General features: G+C 25.9%; 6 protein-coding genes across 6 annotated transcripts; 4 read left to right on the plus strand and 2 right to left on the minus strand.

The window, feature by feature from the left end:
• Positions 1-6,326: 6,326 nt before the first annotated feature.
• LOC128962636 (gametocyte-specific factor 1-like) lies at positions 6,327-6,931 on the minus strand. The gene has a single exon (XM_054309031.1). It carries the CDS (start codon positions 6,766-6,768, stop codon positions 6,397-6,399), a length of 372 nt encoding a protein of 123 aa, XP_054165006.1. The 5' UTR covers positions 6,769-6,931; the 3' UTR covers positions 6,327-6,396.
• A 91-nt stretch (positions 6,932-7,022) lies between these two features.
• On the plus strand, positions 7,023-8,251 carry LOC128962633 (anamorsin homolog). The gene is made up of 3 exons (XM_054309028.1): positions 7,023-7,333; positions 7,390-7,913; positions 7,996-8,251. The coding sequence occupies exons 1-3, from the start codon at positions 7,198-7,200 to the stop codon at positions 8,098-8,100; spliced, it is 765 nt and encodes a 254-aa protein (XP_054165003.1). The 5' UTR covers positions 7,023-7,197; the 3' UTR covers positions 8,101-8,251.
• A 48-nt stretch (positions 8,252-8,299) lies between these two features.
• Positions 8,300-9,258, minus strand: LOC128962634 (biogenesis of lysosome-related organelles complex 1 subunit 4-like). Its single transcript, XM_054309029.1, has 2 exons — positions 8,952-9,258; positions 8,300-8,866 (listed from the first exon to the last, which is right to left on the minus strand). Exons 1-2 carry the CDS (start codon positions 9,150-9,152, stop codon positions 8,387-8,389), a joined length of 681 nt encoding a protein of 226 aa, XP_054165004.1. The 5' UTR covers positions 9,153-9,258; the 3' UTR covers positions 8,300-8,386.
• A 228-nt stretch (positions 9,259-9,486) lies between these two features.
• On the plus strand, positions 9,487-10,597 carry LOC128962635 (NF-kappa-B inhibitor-interacting Ras-like protein 1). The gene is made up of 4 exons (XM_054309030.1): positions 9,487-9,831; positions 9,914-9,964; positions 10,042-10,137; positions 10,202-10,597. The coding sequence occupies exons 1-4, from the start codon at positions 9,634-9,636 to the stop codon at positions 10,451-10,453; spliced, it is 597 nt and encodes a 198-aa protein (XP_054165005.1). The 5' UTR covers positions 9,487-9,633; the 3' UTR covers positions 10,454-10,597.
• A 2,833-nt stretch (positions 10,598-13,430) lies between these two features.
• LOC128962516 (putative mediator of RNA polymerase II transcription subunit 24) lies at positions 13,431-15,333 on the plus strand. The gene is made up of 4 exons (XM_054308890.1): positions 13,431-13,637; positions 13,812-13,901; positions 14,557-14,889; positions 14,963-15,333. Exons 1-4 carry the CDS (start codon positions 13,463-13,465, stop codon positions 15,331-15,333), a joined length of 969 nt encoding a protein of 322 aa, XP_054164865.1. The 5' UTR covers positions 13,431-13,462.
• A 1,378-nt stretch (positions 15,334-16,711) lies between these two features.
• Positions 16,712-22,903, plus strand: LOC128962517 (calcitonin gene-related peptide type 1 receptor-like). Its single transcript, XM_054308892.1, has 6 exons — positions 16,712-16,731; positions 19,152-19,452; positions 20,313-20,893; positions 21,044-21,329; positions 21,626-21,886; positions 22,796-22,903. Exons 1-6 carry the CDS (start codon positions 16,712-16,714, stop codon positions 22,901-22,903), a joined length of 1,557 nt encoding a protein of 518 aa, XP_054164867.1.
• Positions 22,904-23,156: the final 253 nt, after the last annotated feature.

A 23,156-nucleotide genomic window follows, 5' to 3' on the forward strand; every position in this document is an offset into this window, starting at 1 on the left:
TTATAAATAAAAACTCTTAGAGATGAATTTATTATTATTTTTTTTTATTTTTAATATAAATTGCATATTTTAAATTGCAATTCAAAAAAATTAACAATTTTATTTATTAACAATTTATATTTGAATAGTTTCTACTAAAAACTACTTACTTTCAGCAAAGGGTAATAAAAACTAAAAAGTTAATCAAACAATGATTTATACGCCACCTCTTTGTTGACACATTTGGTATTATTTTTGTAATTCAAGCAAAAATATTTGCCTTTTAATCCCAACATTATTGCAATTGATTTGCATACCAACACTCGCTTATCGATTAGTTACTCAAATAATCATTTTATTAGTAATTTATATGACATTTTATATTTAAATTTTATTTACACATTGCCCTCATCTCATCAGTTATTGAATAATAATAATAATAATAATAATAATAATAATAATAATAATAATAATAATAATAATACGATAAAAAAAGTAAAACATTAAATGCATTCAAATGGCTAACCGTTATTACTATATACTGTATATTCATTATGTAAACGCATTATCAATAATAATGAGCCCTAACATTGACATTATGGGGTTCAGGGATAAGGTATGATCTGAACTAAAACAGCCCTTTGGGAGCAATTATTATATAACATATTATAGCGTTTAGTAAATAGCAATCTTTTAAACGGTTGGGTAAACAAGGGTTTACCGGCTGTTAGTCGACAAGTGAATCAAAATCATTGAATTATTTTTCGACAGAAATACACTTAATTGAATCACAAATATTTATAAAATTTTATTATTAGCATTACTTGTAATAATCATTATTTTGTTGTCTGCATTTATTTTTAAAAAAATAAGTCTGTAAAATAAAATGTTAACTTTTTTGTAGTTTATATTAATAGTTAAAGTAAAATGTATATTAAAATAATCAAAATTTTTAAATTTTTAAAAAACAGTATCAAAGTATGTTTAATAATGTCGTGAATTGTTATCTATTTTGTCATTTAGTATAACATTAAACATCTATTTTTAAAAGACTCTTAAACTCACAGCAAATATCAATCACTGTAAAGATGTATTGAAGCGCAATGTTGTGTAGCGTAACGATTAACGGGAGGCTATGACAGTACAGTGCCTACTATTATACATAATATTACTGTATACTACTGTATGTACCCCTACTATACTATCTGCACAATAACAATACATTTGACTCTAATATTACGAGAGAGAGAGAGAGAGAGAGAGATCATGTAATGTCCAATGCATTAACTGTTAGAAAGATATAGTGATGATCAGTGACTGGCAGTCAGTATTAACTGTGAGAGTGAGGGGAGAAAGTAATATAATATTTGAGTTCATTTGACTATAAGATTGACAATGAAGTCGCAAAAATGGTTTGAATACTATATGAAATTAATGAATCTGATTGTGATATCAATAAAGATATACTGTATTTAATGATATAAAGCATATGCATCACCAATCATAACATAAGTGTTCATAAATATACTGTATATTAATAATAACTCTAACTCTTATCTATTATATATCAATATGCCTTCACTCATAGACAGGCCCTCAGGAGGTTATCATGTGTTTTACCAATACAAGCGGTATGTCATACCAAATGTCACGTTATGAGAGTCCCAACTGGGAATTGTAGTGTTAGTACAGTTAAGTAACATATTAGTTAACAATATTGAGTGTAACAATTTAATTTATATGTTAAACATATAATCTATTTGACTATTCATTATGAATTTATTTTTATTTTTTGTTAGTTTTTCTATTATTTTATTTTTATACATCTAATGCAAAATTAATACAATTTATATTTATTAAATTTATTGTTTTATTATAAAAGTGAGTGAGTGAGTGAGTGAGTGAGAGAAAGAGAGAGAGAGAGAGAGACAGAGAGAGAGAGAGACAGACAGACAGACAGACAGAGAACGAGAGTAGCTTTTTATAGTAAGACATACATTAATGCATTAAAAATAATAAGTCTCTCTCTCTCTCTCTCTCTCTCTCTCTCTCTCTCTATCGACTCACTCATTATTATCAAAAAACTTGTCACAAACTTGTAGGCTATTGTTTCCTGTTTCCTGAGCAGCACTTAGACTCCTTAAGAGTAAAACATTATTTTGCTGTTTCTTTAATATTTGTGAACACATATTGTCTGATGAATTAAAAAAAATGTCACTAATATTATGTCTTTTTATAAATTGCCACAAAATTAATGTCTGCTTTTTGTATATTAAAGCTTTTACTAATAAAAAAAAGTGTAATATTTTATTGTCTGTTAAGTGATGAAAGATCGCTCACAAACAGCAGGTTTCTGCCGAAAGCAGTTTTCAAACACTATTTCATTAGTTGAGTGAAAAACAAATGCAAACATTTTTTATTATAAAATATTATTCATTTGTTAGACTAACGTTTTGTGTCACTATTTCTAACTATAAACAGATATTAAAAAAGAGAGTAACAAATATGAAAACATATGACCCGTAAACTAGTTTAACAATAGATAGTATGTTGTACTTAGAAATGTTAGACTTATTTGCAAAAAAATATATAGTAAACACTTGTTAGGTATTAAATAAAAATTTATTTTATTTTTATTAAATTTATTTGATTAACTATTAATATATAAAATAAATAAATTTAGATATTATTGATATTTCTATTAATATTTTATATATCTACAGTATATTTTAATATTATGAAATAATTTTTAAAAAATATTGAAAATACAGTAAATGACAATTATTGTAACAAATTTATATGGTATATTTATATAGTTATACTAAAAAACCTATTTCAACATTTTTGTTACTAACTGTATCATTGAATACAGCATATATTTGATGACTTATATTCAGTTCATTTTTTAGTAATTCAAAAAGCAATCTACAAAAAAACGCTAAGCGTTGCATAATATTAAATAAAATATAGTATCAATGCCTTTATACTATTTTTGCTGACAATTTGAATTATTATGTCAAATGACTTGTAGAAAGAGAGAGAGAGAGAGAGAGAGAGAGAGAGACTGTTTTTAGCATTCAATAAATTAGAGAAATGCAAATTGAATTGAATTGAATGACACGACAGCATAACTTTATTTATGCCTTTATATTGGATTGATTTTTTCCCTAACATCTCATCACTCATGTATTCAATTGCAATGAAATCCCAAATGATTTTTAAAACCCTGTTTACAATTTGCTGACGACTTCTAAGACATTCTCAGTTTAACAACAATTGAAAGTGTTTTTTACTGGTATTTGATTATCTCATTGTGTGGACAAATGAATGCACATAACTAACTGTCCCATTGATTGGGTTGTCTCACAGTCTATAGAAAAAGTATCTACAATATAGTCTATGTAGTGTTCAATTATATTTATTTACTAAAAGCAAGTTTTTCTATAATGAAAATAATGAAATACAAAAAAAAATTCTCATCCAATTTTACCACTGTTTTACATTACATTAGTAGTGATTTTTTCATTGATTTCCCTAAAGACAACTGTTTTTACTGTTGACTAATTTTATCAATTTATCTGTTTTTTATTTCCAATCAAATGACCTGTATTTCAGTATTTACTATATATATCAACAAACTTGTAGTGATTTTTATAATAAACACTAAATTCAAATATAGATAATTTACAAACTTATAATATATAATAATATTATGGATCCAACACTTATTGTTAATTGTAATTATTACTAAACAAACTTTTAACAAACTATAAGAGGATTATTAATCTAACAAATATCAAAATTAGTAATAAATGTAACAAATAATATCAATAAAATTTACTTATTATACATTTTTATATAATAAATTGTTATAAATAATATATATTTATTTATACGGTAGTTAACTGATATACCTTATCATGCTACCTTATTTAATGTACCTTATAAATAATAATAAATATAATAATAATACTAATATCACTAAACATCATCATATAATAATTTAATATAAAAATTTAAATATATATATATATATATATTATATAACTTCAAAATTATATCAATTAAATGATGTTCAATATTATACTGTAGTAATAGTTATTGTTTGGTAAACTTAATGGTCATAAGAGCCCCCAAAAAATATATACGATTTCAGTGAATGCCTTTCGAGAGGGTATTAGGTGTTGGTGTGTCTGTGTGTGTGTACGCTGTGAATGACACTTCACTTTATATCACATATGACTGACGGTTTGGCCACAACTCTCAAACTGGCATTTCTTGAGATGCCGTTGACGTGTAGTTTGTGGTGACGGACTCTTCAAACAATGTTTGCACTGTTGTTGAACAGCTTTTAGGAAAGAGGATAGTACTGTACATCCAAATCATTTAAGGGACAGTCAGAGACACCACTGTATGTCTCATTTTATATTATAAATATATTAAATATATACAGTATATATAGTCTTATTTTAATGGAAATACTGTAATCACAAAAATACATATTTTTAGTTATGGATTAGACATTAAGTACTTAAAATATATTTATAATTTTAGTTTAGCAAACATATAGTGCTAAATGTGTGCCAATTTTGGTCACCATTATTACCGACCATACAATATTAAATGGTAATATTATATATATATTTTTTGTCTGTATAATCAAAATTTATATCACTGTCTCTATTAATGTTATATCAATGAATAGAGTGACTATAGTTTGTGGAAATACACCGTAAACTGAGTCAGCACTTCCTGTCAGTGATGAGGCACTCACTATAATACTGGTTGTGCTGTCATTGCATTGAATTTATTTTATTTTTCCAAAGACTGACTATTTGTTAGCTTAGATACTCTAATGAGAGTCAATATTAGAAAATAATGTTTAAATAAAATTAGCTTTTCATCGATCTTTGTTTAAAAAAAACAAATTATTTGAATAAAATACAAAAATTTTAAATTCAAATCAATAATGTTTTTGCAATAGTTTTAATACTGTATTAATTGGTTAAACAAATGTAATCACAATTAAAACTTAAGTCTAATGAATAAAAAGTAGACATAATTAACACGAATCTATAGAACTGTTAGTTAGTGTATAGTATTTAATAGGAAATCCTGTTAACCCCATATCGGAATCACATTCATTTGTTCCCTATTTTCAAATGTGAGACATATTTCTTGTTATAAGTTAAAGTCAACTTCATTGTTACTGTATATACTGTATAACTGTTATATATATTTATAGTACTGTACATATGTATTGGTGGCACTGGTAGGACTCCAATCTACAGTAGAGGGTCTCTCAGTTGAGTTGGCACTGAATCCAAGTGCCAATTCCTTCCTTTGCCGGTTTGAGTTAAAAACTATGTTTCCGAAGGATTTCCTTACTTTCCGTTACAATACTATATAAGTTATGAAAAGACTTTTACGTTAAGAAAAGAAAACTTTTACCAAAAAAAAAAGAAATGGTTGTTAGTATCAAAAGGATAACTACCAGTGCTTTACAACTGAATAGTACTGTATATTGAATGCCAACACTTTTCTATAGCTGTTAATGTTGCCAAAGATGACTGTTCACTGTTGAGAGAAGTGGTTTGGGATTGTAGTGGTTGTTGTAGTTGTTGTTATAGTAGTCGCTGTGAATCTCCACTCCATATCCGTTGACAGCAATGTTGGCCGGAAAACAGTCCATTAGCCGGTGCCCGGCCTTACCATTACTACTGTATGTATTACTCTATATATTGACGAAACATATGAATTAAATGCACTTTTTATCACTAGTTATGCTCTTTTCAGCACTTCTTCAGCCATTTTAATGCAATTATTCAAACATTTCATGACATTGTCTCACAATTTATACACCAAAACATCTATTATTTTATAATAAATTTATTACTTTTACTGTATTATTGATTAAGCTTTTTAGCGTACAGTTTCATTAATTATCATTTTATTACAATACAACTAACAATATTAGACACTATAATCTACAGTATTTTAATTGAGTCATAAATAATATAAATGTCTAATATTTTAAAAGCTTTTATCTTTACATTTGTTTTACAAAAATTCCATAAAAATTACTGATATTTACTTAAATAAAACATTTTGTTTAAATTGTTGTATTATTCATCACATTATAGGTTTGGATAACAATATAGTCATAACATCACAAAAAATATCACTAATAAAAGTAATAATTGTTTAAACAGTATTTTCTATCAATAGTTTCAATAGTCAATCAAAATATTTAAATCTAATTTACAATAATTATTAACATATAATATCGTATAATATATTAATCTTTAATCAAATATAACTTCAAAGTAATGAAATCTTAATAGAAAAAAATGAAACAAAATATCAATATTTAAAAATAGCATTAATTGAATGCAAACATTAGTATTAATATCAGTATTAATCCCAACTTTCTTCTTCATTATCATCTTTGCCATCATTAGCATCACTTTGTTGACACTTTTTGGTCACATTTATCGGTACTTCAATTGGTTTGTTCGGTTCTGACACCAGAACCCCGTTTTCTATGCCATTGTTAGCATTTGTCATGACATACAAGTCGGGACAGTTAGACATATGAAGATCAAACAGTTCTTTAGTGACCCGATGTTTGCCATTAAATGGACACATAATTAGCTGTTCTTTGCTTTTCTTCTCGCATTTGATCAGATGATAGACAAACCGATTGGCCGGCACTCTATGGTTACGATTATAAGGACACACTTTGTATTGTTTATCGACACCCCAGATGTCGTCGTGAAATGTGGCCATTGTTTTCTAGTTGATGACCAAACAGCTGATCCCTATTAATAATCTTAAATCAATGAATAAGCAGTTAATGGACACAAAAAAAATTGTCTCAACTGTTGATACGTTTGTCACTCAATAGAGTGCGACAGACATTGGACTTACATTTCATATACAATGTAACCATTGGTTTCAATTTGATTGCATTGCTATTACTCTATGCAATGTCTCTGTTAATAGCATTCAATTCAATGGCATTTATATTGCAATCAAAAATCACAACATTTATGAACAGTTTTTTCATACATTTTTTCCATTGCATTGCAATACAGTATTGAATACTAATTTATATTTATTTTTTTAAAACACAATTAATTAAAATCACATTTAAATAAATAAACTATTTTTTAAAAAATTATTTATTGAAAACTAATTTTCGGTTAATAGACACAAATGGCCGCAAATTTATCGCCAAACGACTCGGTTTTGTTGATCACCGACAGTGACCATACAATTGACAAAACATTTGTCGACAACATTGTCAACAAAGTGGGCGAAAGTCATGTAACGCATCAACAGTTGAATAATCGTATGTAATGTTCGCTAATATTGATTGTCATCTGATTTGTTGTTATTCATCGATAGTGTCGTCGATTGTCACCCAACACGACCTGATCATCAGTTCTGTCCAACAACTGGATGACCAACATCTGAATCGATTGTTGTCTTCGTTGAAACCGAAGGGACGACTTATTATAAAGAAGTCGAAAGACTGTACAACTGGTTCTTTGGTGACATCACTTAAATTGAATGGTTTCGTGAATCTCATTGAAACTAATGATGACATAACTGTCTCTAAACCCGAATATGAAGTCGGATCGAGTGTTAAATTGAATTTTGGTGACAACAAGTCGTCGTCTACTTCTAAGATCTGGTCATTGGCTGCAATGGAAATTATTGACGATTCGGTTGATTTGATTGATGATAACGAACTATTGACTGAAGAAGACAAGACTCTACCCGATCCACAGTCACTCAAAGTGTGCGCCACAACTAAACAACGCAAAGCCTGTGCCAACTGTTCGTGTGGTTTGGCTGAAGAACTCGAGTCGGAGGCCTTACAGAAGATTAAAGAGAATTCGCAAAATGCAAAGTCTTCGTGTGGCAATGTATTACATTAATTATAATTGTCTTGATATCTGTTTATCATTAATTTAGATCTAATTTCTGTTTTTTATTAATGTGTTTCAGTGCTATTTAGGCGATGCCTTCCGGTGCGCCAAATGTCCATATCTAGGAATGCCTGCTTTCAAAGCGGGAGAGAAAGTAGTTTTGGACAATTCGAGTGATCTCTAACTCATGAGTTCCAAAAAATATGTGACATGACTTCCAAATGAGTTCAATATTAAGAGTCCAAATGAATTAGTGTTTTAGTTTATTTTTGTTTATTACCTTAAATTTAATTAAACAAAAAAAATTATTATTAAAACAATTATTATAAAATAATTCTATAAAAAATATTTTTTAGTTAAATCTTTCTTAAATTATTGTCTTTTTTTACATTCGTATAAATATTTGTAATAAATGTTATTTTCAAAGTTTGAATAACAATGATATCAAAGAAGGCAATTGAAATTGGCTGCTAAACAATAGCTGATTTTATAGAACCATTGTTAGTGTTTGAGCTACGACTAGATGATTGGCCATCGGATTGTGGAACAGCTTCGAAATCACAGCTCTTAATATAATCATCGGTTCTAAAGATCTCTTTTGGTTCATAACTGACATCAAGTCGTTTGAAATCATTTTGTTTAGAAGTGTTGCCAATAAAAGAATTGAAAAACTTCTTGACCCGATTGTTGTTATTGTTATCACCGAAAAGCTGTTCCGCTTTAGTTAATTCAGTGTCCATATCGTCGACACATTTTTTGACAATTTCGACAAATTGTTCCAATCTATCGATTTTAGAGTAGACTTCGTCCATGATTTTGGATTTTTCCGTTATCTTATTGACCACTTCTTCGAGACAAATATTATTGTCATTCCTAATCATATCAATTAATCCGCAAAACTCTTCCAAATGTGTTAAAAGATCTTCGATGGCGTCTTCAGTTTCCTTCTTCTGTTTTTTACACAAAAATTATTGTTTTGTAAAATTAATATTTTTTGAAATGATATGATTATATAGTATATGATATACTGAATACCTCACAAGTGATGTCAAATCTGAAGTAATTGGCGTAATCTATACTCAACTGTTGGGCCATCGCTTGTAACTCATCGTCATCTTCGGTCACATCTTCCTGAGCGTCGACAATATCGTCGTCTTCGCCATCGATCTCATCATTCTTGGACTCATCCTTACTGTCAATATTGATGTCTTCGTAGTCTTCATTCTGTGTGTTCATTGTTTGCCATCAAAAATATGATACAAAAAAGTCTCACTTTTATTGCAATCAACTGACGAAACGATTCAATTAAAAGACGAGTTTATGTTTTGATTGAAAAAAACATATCATTAAAGACGTTATCAAAGACTGTAATAATTGTTGTCATATATTGATAACAATCTGTGATTCATCTGATTTTACCAAATAATTTGTGTCAAAAAAGTGATTCATATTTAACAATACAATCATTTGAATTAAATATTAATTGATTTTATTTATTAAATTTATACTCAAATTAAATCAACAAAAAAAACTTTAAATACATTTATATTATTTAACGTAATTTAGTGTTGAATTCAATGCAAAAATGTTGTAAACATTGAGTGAAAAATACATTCAAATTACACAACAAATGCCAAAACATTTGAATAAATAATATTTTGTTGTCTTCAGTGTCACACTAATTGTCACCCAAATTGGTCACCCATTGAGTGCAATCATGAAAAGTCATTATAAGGTTGTAGTGTTGGGCGCCAAACAAACGGGCAAAACATCAATATTGGATCAAGTGATCAACGGATCCAAACACAAGTTCAGCACAAATTACGAGCCGACCATTGAAGACATCTTTGGCGCCGTCATCGACACTGACAGACAAACCAAAGAGAAGATCTATTTATTTGACTTTTCAGGAATGGTTTGTACTTAATATCAATGATTTGTCTATTGATACTAATCGGTGACCAATTATTTTGTTGATACCAAATGTGGTGCCAAAGAGTGCTCCTCTCAATATCGACGCCATTAAGACATACTTGGCTTTTGCAGACGTAAGAGTTAGACATTATATGGAAATAATGTTTGTTTTTGATGGTCATAATTAAGTCATTTGTTTGACACTATTTAGGCTTTTATATTGGTTTACGCCATAAACGACAAGAACTCGTATTTGATTGTCGATCACATCAAGAAAGCGATCGACAGATATAAAGATAAAAGAGATGTATGTTTTGCTAAAGAAGTGTTTAATTGATTCATTAATTGCTATAACTATTATTATAAATAAGATGCCAATTATAACAATTGGCAATAAAGTGGACCGTTTTCGGGAACGTCAGGTCGATTGCGACGAATCTCAAGGTTGGGCACAACGGGAAAAGACACGACTCTTTGAGGTGACGGCCACTGAACGCAAATCGCTTATCGAACCGTTTGTCTATTTGGCCTCAAAGCTGAATCCACCGCAAAATAAGACAACATTTCCTCAATTACACAGAAAGGGAAAGACCGGCAACATATTGGGTTCACTCGAGTTATGAATACTATTATCATAAAAGTGGTACCAAAAAAGTGAGGTTTTCTTTTTGAATCTTAAAAAAGTATTTTTCTATTTATTGTAGACATTAGATATAAATCTCAAATCTATTGCTTATATTTTATACAAAACATTGTATTATTTGTTGACATTTATCAAATCAAATATTTTCTACGATATAGTATTTTAATAGTTGTTTTGTGTTTATTATATATAAAGTATTATATAATGTTATTATTATTATTATATTTGCAATTACTGATAATTATGGAAACATGGATTGAAATTATCCAGATAATATTGCATATAAAAATTTTATATACTTTAATGTATTATTTTACTCTAAATGTAAATTTATAGACTTTTTAAAAATTTAATTTATGATGAATTTAAGTATTAAGTTTTTAAACACTTTTCAAAGAACTATAATTAAATTTATTATTATTTTACTGAATTTGTTTACAGTATTATAATAATTTTGAATAAGCATATTATTAATTTTATCATTTAAATGCAATATCATCTAGATAATTTATGTTGTTAAATTTGCTTTACCGGTAATGATTGTTTCCAATATTTTCATACCTGTATATCTTGTGATTTTAATATATACATACCGGTAATATAATGTTGATTAATGTTTTTAAAAAAGGTATCAATTATGTTGACAACTATTTTAATAATAAGCCAAATATTTATTAAAAAAACAACTAAAGAATATATGTATAAATTATTAAAAGGTAAAGCTATTGAATGTGTTATTTTAATAATTACAATCATAAAATTATACAGTATTTTAATATAGTAATAATATAACTATACATATGAAAATAGTATTAATTGAATTGAATATTTTAAATTGTAATATAACATACCGTATATTTTTATTATAGTACTTCACATAACTTCAATAAATATATTTTATTTTAATTCATGCATAAACACATATTTTACATTTTTTATGTAATACATGTGTTTTATTATACATTTAAAATTATTTATTAGAATTTAAAATAATATAATGTTATAATTTATAAAATAAGCAAATTATTTTTATAATACAATATCTTAATTAAGCTGAATTGCAAAAGTTATGATTTATTTATTTATAGTTATTAAATGTTTTTAAAAAATGTATCAATTATGTTAACAATTATTTTAATAATAAGCCAAATATTTATTAAAAAACAACTAAAGAATTAAAATGATTTATTGTATGTTAATTGCTAACACTTTTTGTTGAAATTGGCGTTATTTTAGTGATTTAGTTATATTATTATAGCATATATACTGTACTATACTGTATAGTTAAAGTTATATATAATTTATATTTATGAGGGTTAAGATAGGTTTTGGATTTTAGGGGGATTCAAGTCACAAATCAGGAAAAATCTTGGGGAGTATAGGATGGGTGTAGACTTTTATTGCATTTTTAAATAACAAGTTTTTTTAAATATGTAAAATCAAAGGGAGGGGTCAAGAGAAATGTCAATAAATTTCCAGTAAAATAAGTAAATATTGCCAATAAATTCCACTATTTCTCAAAATATTTTTTTTTAATTAATAAATAAATAAAATCATTAATGAAATACTATGAGTTATTTATAGTATTTTAATTATTTCTAAATAATATTTTTAGAATTAATTAATTTTTTAAATAGTTTGTTTTTTTGCATATTTTTATATAAATATTGACTAATTATTTAACTTAGTTAAAGTTTTAATTCAAGTAATAATAAAATTGAAATTATTTTTTATTTATAACTAAAATTAAAAAAATTATTAATAAAAACATTTTCATATACAGTATAAATTTTATATTGTTTTACTAACATTAATTTTAATATTATTACTTTCCTTTTAACAAATACTTAATTTTTAGTTTTTTAGTTTAATATTTTTATTAAAATATTTATATACTTAGATTAATTTTAACGTGATTTTTTAAAACTATTTTACTTATTTTTACTGAATAATTACAATCAAAAAATGTTATAAAAACATAATAAAATATTAATTAAAATTATAATTTTGAGACTCGAAACAAAATTTCGACGCCTTTTGTCATTTCTCTTTGTTTTTAAGCGACATTTAAACTCCAAAAATTTCAATCTTAGGGGTTATTTTGCCTTTACCCCCCCCCCGTACCCACCACTTGCTGCTTAACCCTGATATTTATAGTATATGTATTGCAAAGTAATTAATTAGCAACTATTTTATGAATCTCTCTCTCTCTCTCTCTCTCTCTCTTTCACTTTATTTTATCACTACATCTCAATGAGTGAGAGAGCATTGAATTTTGTTTTTTGACATAATTTACAAGATTTTTAAACATCAAACATCATCTCCAGTGACATATAAATGGCAAGACTTTTAATATAATAGTGAAATAGCGGCCAAAGGTTTTAATTAGAGTTAAGAGTTTTGGAAACAATACTTATGGGTTATATAGATGTGTTGGAATGTAGTGTAATGTTTAGGTACTGTTAGACCCATTCATTAATCATTAATATGATACACAGTTTGATAAGACAGTCGAGTTTGTGCTCATCTTTTTTTATCCAACCGAGCATTCAATGATGTGTTATCCCACTCGACATCACCACTCTTGGCATAACTCTATCGCATGCTTCCTATGCCTCATATAAGTTGGCATTTCGTTTGAGAGACAGTCATCACAGTCTGTTGTCTTTCAACTAACTTCTTATACCAAACCAAACCAAATGACTGACTTTTGTTTAATATATAAACTTTTATTCTTATATTTATTTGTTTTTCATTAATTGTTGACTACAAGAGAAAGCATCTCTTCATTTGTTTGCAATGTTTTCAGTTGTTGAGTGTCTCATCAAATGAATTATTGTTTTTCTGTTTAATATATTATTAGTGTTTTTTTTCTTTCTCTTTCTCTCTGTCTGTGAGTGAAAAGATAAATCATTGGATATAATAAATGATAGGTTTGTGGTTAAAGTAGAGCATGAATTCAAACAGCAAACGACTACTGAAGCGTCAGATGCGAGACCACCAACAGACCATTTGTGTGAGTAATGCCACCAATTCTCGATCACCCGATGACCTCAAGTCAAGGATTTTCATCGGAAATCTCAACACAAGTGTTATTACTAAAAGACATTTGCATCTCATATTCGCACAGTTCGGTGATATTAAAGCCATATCAATGCATAAGGGTATTCACTTTAACAGATTTTTCAATACTTTTACCCCATATTTATAATAGTATAGTACTGTATATATATATTATAGAAACATATATCGATATATAAGTTTTCTTAATAAATATTTGTCTTTTACTAAAACATATTGTATTTATATTATAAATATTATTGTTGTTCACTCTCGAGGCTATGCATTCATTCAATATGACGACCAAATGGATGCACTCAACGCTGTCATATCACAAGACGGACAGGTTATTGCTGGTCAAGCAATTGGTATGACTTATCAATTACAATGAAAAACAATTTAAATAGATTTTTGTTTAAAAATATTTTTTTAAAACTTAATCCATAACTTTCTAATACAAACGATTACTCATTAAACAAGAGATTTTATTTTAGTAAAATTGAAAATTATAATTTTATCATAAAGTATTAGCAGATAATTATTATTATTTATTTATTTAAATAGACTTATAAATTATAAAATTGTATACAATTTTAAAAGTAAAATTCAACTATTACTGGAAAAGATATTATTGAATAATACTAACAATTAAAGATTACAAATTGAATTCATAAATCATTAGTTACATTGCACTTGTATTGTACTTTAATGACATGCATTTAGTATAAAATTATGCAAAATAAATGCTTAAATAAATTGAATAAAACAAAGTTTCTAAAGTATTTTAAAAAGTAAGAGTAAAACAAAAAATTAACACTTTTTCAAAGTGCTTAACGTTAGAGAAAATAATAAAAGTTTCGCTAAATTAATGCACAAAAAAACAATGAATACTTTTTTTGTTTTAAAAATATAAGATATTTATAAATAGTTTACACGAATTAAATGTTTTATGTGTCACTTAATGTAAAAGCAATTTATTTAAAAAAATAATTAAAGATCTATTTTTTAATTGTTTTTAAATAGATGTAAATCTTGTGACGGAACCAAAACCACATCAGAAGTCGAGTAAGACCTCATCAACAGCTAGTAATGGGAGTGATATCAGCGCAGAGTTGGCTTCAGAAGCAAATAATACTGAGAAAGGCAACGATAATGAAGACAAATATAAAAGTTTGACCATTAATATGACGGATATGATTGTGGACACCGACTCTGTTGGTGATCACAGCATATACTCGACGAGTGAACAAAACGGTATCTCAAATGAATTAGAAAGTCATATAAACGGACAAAATTGCAATAATTTAGATGAAAGTCAAACAAAACGAATTAAACTGAATGATAATGAAGACATAGGTTTGAAAATGAGTTGTATGACTATTAGATAGTCATCCAGATCTGACTAACTGTTCTCTCATTGTTTCTATAGATGAAAACACTTGGAGATCAGGTTCCTCGGAGGGCAATACAGCCAATGTTGACAGCAATAATGTTAATGAAAATAAACATTTAACAGACAATCATTTGAGTGAACAAAACCACAGCAACAGCAGCACCTCATCCCTGAGCTCTCTATTATATAATCAATCGTTAGGTTTGCTGTTAAACAATGCTAATCATCGTCTTAGTTCAGATAACATACCGTTAGCTTTAAGTCCAATACAGACAACACAACAAACCTGCGATATATTGATTTGCGGTAATTGTCGGACACTATTCACATCTTTGCCACTATTTATTCAGCACAAGAAGTCATCGAAATGTAGATTACGTTTCGTATGTCACTGTCATCACAAATGACATCATTGTATGCTTTTTATCAATTATTTTATTTTTTAACTGTTGTCTTCATTTTGTCCTCAGTTGTCACTCAAATATATTAATCAATTTATTTTGTCTTTCATTAGGCAAAAAAAACTTTGTTTTTTGTCTTACAAAATAAGAGACAACTAAGTGATTGAGACAACTCATTGGGAGCTATTTAACTATAATATCAGGCCGTTTGCCATTTGCTTGAATCTTAAACGACAAACGCCTACCACTTTTGTAGTACTTTTGTATCATTTAAATAGAAAACTAAATGATATTTTTAAACATAAACTGTAAAAACAGTTTATGAAAATGCAATGAAAGAGTGACACAAGAGATCAACATTTAGCTCTCATATCGTCACATAATAATTATTATTATAATAAGTATATTCATTGTACTTAAAAATTGTTAGAAAAAATATATATCTATTTTTAGATTTTCAATATTTGGCAGGTATTGAAACATTCAGCCGTTTTTCATATGTGTGCTAAAAGCCAAAAATTATTTCAAACATTTGTCTCTTTAATTTTGGTGTCAACTTTGTTTAGTTGTATTTTTTTGTAAAAACCTTTCATAAAAAGGAAGTAAAGATTTTTATTAATAAACAGATCCTATGATCTAATCATTTGAGCCATGAAGATGTGATTTTACCAAAATATATATATCAAACATACACTTGGGTTACAAAAAAATTGTTTATAAATATGTTTAATCCATCTTATAGTTAATCAGATTTTTTGAAAATTGTTACAAACATTGCTATTAATTATATATATTTTTAATTTTTTTTTCTAAACAACAAAAATAAAATCGACAAATTTAATACTATATGTATAAATATCCACATAATTTATTGTAAAATACAATTACATAAACTAATTGTATCCAAATTTCAAAAAATCATTTTTATAAAATTTAATTAAAAAACACATTTATAAACAAATCTGAATTTATAATTTATTTTATATTATCGTTTAAAGAATTATTAGAAATTGTTTATAAAAAAATAAATCCCTTTTTAAATATTACATTTATTATCTATTTAGTATGTAAAGTATTGTTTATATTAGAGATTATCTAATTTAAATGTAAATAATTATTTAAATAATAAAAATTTATTTAAATTTTTGATTAATTTATAATAATTTTAAGCAAAAAATAAATAATTGAATTTTTAAAGATTTTAAATATTTAAACTAAAACTAACTTAAAGTCTTAAGCAAAACAGAAAAAAATAAAAACTATTTTAATTTTAATTAATTGGCAAATGTGAATATTCCTTAAAATATATTTTCAATTTATAAATAACATATTAAACAATTAAATCATAATTATGGCATATATTAATTAATAGTTTACGAAAACAATGGATAGAAGCATTATAGGGTACGTCAATATAATTATAATACAGTACATGAATAGTATTATATCATTATCTAATGAGTTATTATTTTAATTTATCTATTTATACCAAAACTAATTTTATTATTATAAATAACTTTTTTTTATAAATTTAATTATTTAATACACGGTTTCTTCAACAGTGAAAAGCATTGACAACAATAAGACAAATGATTTAGACAAATGACAATTACTTGGATGACAAACAATGAGTATATTTTTATACATGTATTGCATTTGCAAACTATATTACATCATATAATTATATACAGTATATAAACGATATACAAAATATAATACAATATATAAATACTTAATAGTGATATAATAATATCCTTTCCAACAAATTTGTTTTCGCTTTAATTATTAGTATTAGTATTATTATTATTAATGAAAAGCAAATTGAGAGACAATCTTATCGACATTTTAATCACAAGTTAAATAAAATTACACAAAACAAGATTCAGCAATAAATGTATTTTTTTGTTAGTTATCTATCTATTTATTGGGCAAAAAAATAATAAAAGAAAAATGTTTGTCTCATCATAAATAGCTCATTGTTTTAACAGAGTTTGTATTATTAATGGATTACAAATTGAATTGTATTATATTACACATCAAATGAATTGTTTACATAATCAGCAAAATTTAATAAAAAAAATAGTTTTGTTTAGTAAAACTAAGATAATTTAAATTATTTAGTGTAAACACGTGTCACTGTTTTAGTATACTGGGCTCTAAGCCAAGTCATTAATTTAGAATAAGACTGTCATCAGCTGTGGATACGAGAGTTCAAAACCAATTGAAACCAATGATTATTTGGTTTTGGTTTTTGATCATTATTTGATCATAAGATCATTATTTTATGTATATAAATTTTGTTATTTATTATGCAATTATAAGTTATTAAGAAAAATATTATAATTAATTCTAATTTCTAAATAACAAAAAAAAATTATTGTAAATCAAAGGTTATTAAATATAAATCATATTTAATATTATAATAATTTCTTTAGGATTACATTATATAATAAAAATCAGTTTAAGTATTTAATTAGCAGTTTATCACCTTATTTGACACTTTTAACTGATTAGATTAAATTAAATACAAATAAAAAATGTGTTACTAATAAAATGAAGGTAAAAATATATTATTCTATTATTATCTCTAATTTAATTTATCATAATTATATCCTAATCTATTATTAATATTTATAATGTTTATTAAAATTATTATAATTTAATATTATAAATAATATTTCATTAATAATAACATAACTGATTTAATCTAAGTATTATAATAATAGTATCAAATTAATTTTGTAAAAATATTTCACGTTATATATTCAATAACCAGTGATTATTTACTTTTCACAACATTGTAAACATAATTATCAATATATTATTATTAAAATAACTTATTAAAACATAATTGTTTTGATTATGAAATCTGCAATATATATATATATATATATATATATATATATATATATATATATGCTGTATATATATTAAATAATAAGATTGTAAAGTGCATTGTGTGCCATACTGTTGCAAATGAAAAAATATTTATAACTAAAATTAGCACTTTATATACATTATATTGTTAATATAATCAATTTCTAGATAAAAAGAAAAGTGTCAATGCAATTAGTAGTTATTGTATCCAGGAGTTTTTTTTAATACACTATCATTTATTTATTTCTAGAAATACCTATAATATAACTATTTTTTATAAACTAATGTTAAGCTTCAAAACAATTTCTTAAAATATCCATTTAATACTTTATATATCTTAAAATAATTTCAATTTAAATGTTATCAACAATGACTATGACATCGATTAATCGTTAATATACTATTTAATCATGATTAACTATAACTACTGTAGTATATCATACACAAATTTTAATTAATATTAAACTTATAATTTAATTTATTGTACTTTATATGTTAGTTTTATTAACTCAATGCCCAATATATACTACAGTATATATATATTATTTTTATATACAGTATAATGAGTGTCTTAAATACAACTCATTACTTAAACTTGAAAATAACTTTAATTGTTTTAATTAAAAAATTTGTTTAAATTGATTAGATAATTTAAGTTTTATGATGGCTTTAAGTTTTATGTGGGTAAATTAATATTATAAATGGCAATTTTTATAATAATAATAATAAAGTCGACTTTTCCAATGTGTCACTATAAAGTAAATTTATACTAATAAATTGTTTTACTATTATTTTAAGTAATAATTATCATTTTATCTTAATTTGTGTTATTTATTATATTAAAAACGTATGTTAAACTACTATTAATATATAAGAAATAATTTCAAGAACTTTTTTAATATGAATATAAATATAGTTTTAATATTAATATTTTTGTTGATTATTAGTCTTAAATGTTTAAAAGCCAATGAATTTAAGTGCAAGAGTAATAAAAATATGAATTTTGGAAATATTGAAAGATTTACAGACAATATGTGTGCCCAATGTTTATGGTATATGGCGGGCGTGGAGGGGGCCTGGAGGAGGTATGACACAGTGTCCAAATGGTATATCACGTATAACTATAGTGATAATATAAATGTGTTGTTGTGTCGACCCGAGTGCACACCATTTGAGTACAAAAATCTTAGCAAAAACAACAGCGATAGCGATCCCATACTTAAGGAATTCAAAAATCACTTTCATATGGTATGCATTTTATTAAAAAAAATATTCTTAATCTGTTATCTTATACTATATATACTGTATTAATATCATACATATACTCTATTTTTATGATTTATATATAAAATTTTAAAATAGAAATGAGAAATGATGGTCTAATTATTATAATTAGATTTAGTGAAAAATACAGTAATACAGTCTTTTTTTATTAAGAAAACACTAATTGCAAAAAAAAATCTGATATAAAATATGTTTTTAAGATTTATAATAATATTTTTTTAAACAAAAAAAAAAGTATATATGTATTTATTGTTGGGATTAACAGGAAATAGAAAAATACTTGTGTTTTACGCGAAAAGTTAATGAGCCCTTTATATAATATATTATATATCTATTTTTAAATATAATATATATATACAGTATATTTATATAATTTAGTCATAAAACAAATACACAATTGTTTTTCAAAACGTTTGTAAATTAATTATTTTACGAGTAAACCGATTCGGTACTCTTTAAATTTATTATATCAAACAAAACAAATAAAAATGACCCTCAATTTAAAAATAGTTTTTTTTAAAAATTATGATACAATTTTATATATTTTTATAATGACGCAAAAAAAATTATAGATTAAAATTAATTTCAAAATTAAATTTTTGTTTTAACTAAAAATTTATTTATAATTTTCTTGATATTTGGTAAATAAATCGTTAAAATATGTATCCAGTGGTGCGGATCTATTTAAAGATCTTTTTCAAAGATAAATAAATATTAAATTTATGTTCAAATCTAATAAACATAGTGTAGATTCATATCAGAAATGCCATAAAAATAAATTTATTTATGAATTTATAAAAATTTTTGTTTGTCTTTGTGTTTAGGATTTATTCCTCAAGTGCTGTGAAGACGCCAAGAGATGCTGTGAAAGAATGCTTACGTTAGATGAAAGCGAACTGACTCTCAATGGAAAGGCATGTCCTACAAAATGGGACGGTTGGATGTGTTGGGATGCCACTGAAAGTGGTACAACCAGCTGGAGTATGTGTCCCGATATGTCTCACTCGGTATTGGGATATATGCCCACTGATTGTAGCAAAGAGTTATCGAGCAAACAGTGCTATCCTAACGGCACGTGGGCTACCATTTGGAATCCTAAAGATGCCAATAATCTAGAGCTGGGATTTGAGGAACAGGAGTTCACTGATTACATCACATGCTCGACGCCCGGAGCAACCAAACATCTCAGAGAGAATCATACAGCTATTGCCATCTTTTTTGTATCACTGACTTTCTCAATGGTTGGCGCAACTATTTTCATAGTATACCGACTCTATACTGTAGTTAGAGTACAAATTCATCTCAATTTTTTAATCTCATTGATCCTCACCTGTCTATTCTCATTACTCTTTTATTTTCTGGTCCGAGAAAAGCATTATAGACTGCAATCAATGATCGATGAAAAGTAAATAGAAAATATATTTTTTAACAATTAATATTTATATATATTTATATATCTCTATTTTATATAGTATTAAACTACTATAATACTAAACATTTTATAATATACCTCTTATAATACTGTATTATTAATTGGTATCATTTTGATATATAGTCCATATTGGTGTAAAGCACTGGTAGTGTTACATAAAGGCGCCCGTTTGGCAAACTTTTGCTGGATGTTAAATGAAGGCATTTATTTGCACCAACTAATTGTTGCCGCATTTAGAGAACAGAGACGTACACTATATTATTATTTGTTTGGTTGGGGCGCACCGGTACTTATTATGGTTCCCTATGTTATCGTACATTCACTCAGTGAATATGATAACAGTTGTTGGACTAAGTCTATGCTCTATCCGGAGCTTTTGTATAATGTCCTGCCATTGATCTGTATTATTGTTAGTATGAAATTTACCAGATTTTCTTATTAGCTTATTATGCTCTAAACGATATTAATGATAGAAAAAACTAACTGTCCCAACTAGAAATTTTTTAATATATTTTAATTATATAAACAATCATTAATTTAATTTTCTGACATAAGTATTAGTACTAATAATATCTTTTAAAAATAATTAATATTTGCTTAGCACCGATAGCCACCTCCCATTTACTTTATGCATCACTAATTTTACTTTTTTTAGAAAATTGTTTTATTTAAAAAAAAATATTTTTAATATATGTTTTTCTTTAGTTAAATGCAATTTTGTTGGCAAATGTTGTGCGCGTATTGATGACAAAGTTGAGGGCATCCCCCGCCCACTTCAGAGCAGGTCTCAGGGCTTCAATCGTATTGTTGCCGATATTTGGTGTTCAATACATCTTTTATGTCGTTCCCATTGATCCGATCGAGTCGTGCGAAAACTGGACATTTGTGGCCAAATACGTCCAGATTGTGATTGAAGCACTTCAGGGCTCTATCGTTACCTTAATTTTCTGCTTTCTTAATGCAGAGGTTAGGCCTAATAAACAAGAAAACAAACCTAAATTGTTATTTAATTATCATTTCATATCAATTAATCACACAAAACACGTTACTTTTAGTTGAAATCAATTTCCGAAAGTTTAGCGTAAAAATATATTTTTTATATATTTTTTATTCTCAAAAATTATTTAATTTGCTTATTATATTGTGAACAACAAAATACGCTGCAAAATATACTGCAATACATTACTTGATTAATATTTTATTAAAACGCTTTTAAATGTAAGTCAAAGGTCAGGGTTTGGAAGGTTTGCAGGTTTGTTGCACAGGTATCTTAAACTCCAGTTATATCTTAAGTTATGTGAATATTCTAGGCATTCATACTGAGAGGTGGGCCTCACATGTCTGGCTCTCTCTCTCTCTCTCTCTCTCTCTTTCTCTCTCTCTCTCTCTCTCTCTTTGTATGCGATAAAAGAGATTTTTTAATTATCTATTTGTAAGGTCTGACAAATTTTATTATATATATATATATATTGATAGCATTACGCATATTAGAGATCATGTATTTCTACACTCAGGTCACGATTTATTGAGAGGGAGTTCACTTGAATATAAAATTACAACTATTTATGAAAATTATTTCAATTAATTAAAACTCGATTAAACTTATGTTGCTACTTTTTAAATTACTAGAAAAACAATTTTATTTAATTTTAAAATCAGTCTAAAGTTTATAACATAAACTTATTTTTTGTCATTTAATAATATATTATATATAGTTTAATTAATTTTCGCAAAAGAAAAAAGAGTTTTATGTTAGTTTAACATTTTATTTCAAAAACATTTCATATTATTAACTATTTGTTGAAACAAAAAATATTTCACCTGAAATGTACTAAAATATATAATAAACTAAAAAATTTTAATTGATTTTTTAAGGTTCACTCACACATCCAAAAGACAATCCGAAAAAGGTTTCCCAAAACCAATACATTGATGACTGAGACACAGTTGGCTCAACAGTTGGAGAAAACGGCTTTAAAATGAAAATTTTTATGTATTTTTCTCTAATAATAATATTTTTTCTATCATTTATACACTCATATAATATTTATACAAATACCACTTCATCCATTCGGCACACATTCATATAACAGATAATTCAAAAAAAAAATAAAACAATTGGATATATAATATTCACATTTTTATACATTTGAAAATATTTATTTCTAATTAACATTTTGACCAATAAATTTAACAACAATTGTTTTTAAAAAAAAAGTATTCACAATTATAACCT

Source organism: Oppia nitens, unplaced genomic scaffold, assembly GCF_028296485.1.
Source record: "Oppia nitens isolate AA-2021 unplaced genomic scaffold, nextdenovo-longstitch-racon4-pilon3 scaffold6_pilon_pilon_pilon, whole genome shotgun sequence".
NCBI lineage: Eukaryota > Metazoa > Arthropoda > Arachnida > Sarcoptiformes > Oppiidae > Oppia > Oppia nitens.

Bases quoted from the DNA above. Each gene is read 5' to 3' on its own strand.
- LOC128962516 (XM_054308890.1), top strand. From the start codon at position 13,463: ATGCGAGACCACCAACAGACCATTTGTGTGAGTAATGCCACCAATTCT. The intron at 13,638-13,811 runs GTATTCACTTTA...TTCACTCTCGAG, and splicing joins AGCCATATCAATGCATAAGG to GCTATGCATTCATTCAATAT. The intron at 13,902-14,556 runs GTATGACTTATC...GTTTTTAAATAG, and splicing joins TATTGCTGGTCAAGCAATTG to ATGTAAATCTTGTGACGGAA.
- LOC128962517 (XM_054308892.1), top strand. From the start codon at position 16,712: ATGGATAGAAGCATTATAGG. The intron at 16,732-19,151 runs GTACGTCAATAT...GTTGATTATTAG, and splicing joins ATGGATAGAAGCATTATAGG to TCTTAAATGTTTAAAAGCCA. The intron at 21,330-21,625 runs GTTAGTATGAAA...GTTTTTCTTTAG, and splicing joins TGCCATTGATCTGTATTATT to TTAAATGCAATTTTGTTGGC.
- LOC128962634 (XM_054309029.1), bottom strand. From the start codon at position 9,152: ATGAACACACAGAATGAAGACTACGAAGACATCAATATTGACAGTAAG. The intron at 8,867-8,951 runs GTATTCAGTATA...TGTAAAAAACAG, and splicing joins GATTTGACATCACTTGTGAG to AAGAAGGAAACTGAAGACGC.
- LOC128962635 (XM_054309030.1), top strand. From the start codon at position 9,634: ATGAAAAGTCATTATAAGGTTGTAGTGTTGGGCGCCAAACAAACGGGC. The intron at 9,965-10,041 runs GTAAGAGTTAGA...GACACTATTTAG, and splicing joins CATACTTGGCTTTTGCAGAC to GCTTTTATATTGGTTTACGC. The intron at 10,138-10,201 runs GTATGTTTTGCT...ATTATAAATAAG, and splicing joins GATATAAAGATAAAAGAGAT to ATGCCAATTATAACAATTGG.
- LOC128962636 (XM_054309031.1), bottom strand. From the start codon at position 6,768: ATGGCCACATTTCACGACGACATCTGGGGTGTCGATAAACAATACAAA.
- LOC128962633 (XM_054309028.1), top strand. From the start codon at position 7,198: ATGGCCGCAAATTTATCGCCAAACGACTCGGTTTTGTTGATCACCGAC. The intron at 7,334-7,389 runs GTATGTAATGTT...ATTCATCGATAG, and splicing joins GCATCAACAGTTGAATAATC to TGTCGTCGATTGTCACCCAA. The intron at 7,914-7,995 runs GTATTACATTAA...AATGTGTTTCAG, and splicing joins CAAAGTCTTCGTGTGGCAAT to TGCTATTTAGGCGATGCCTT.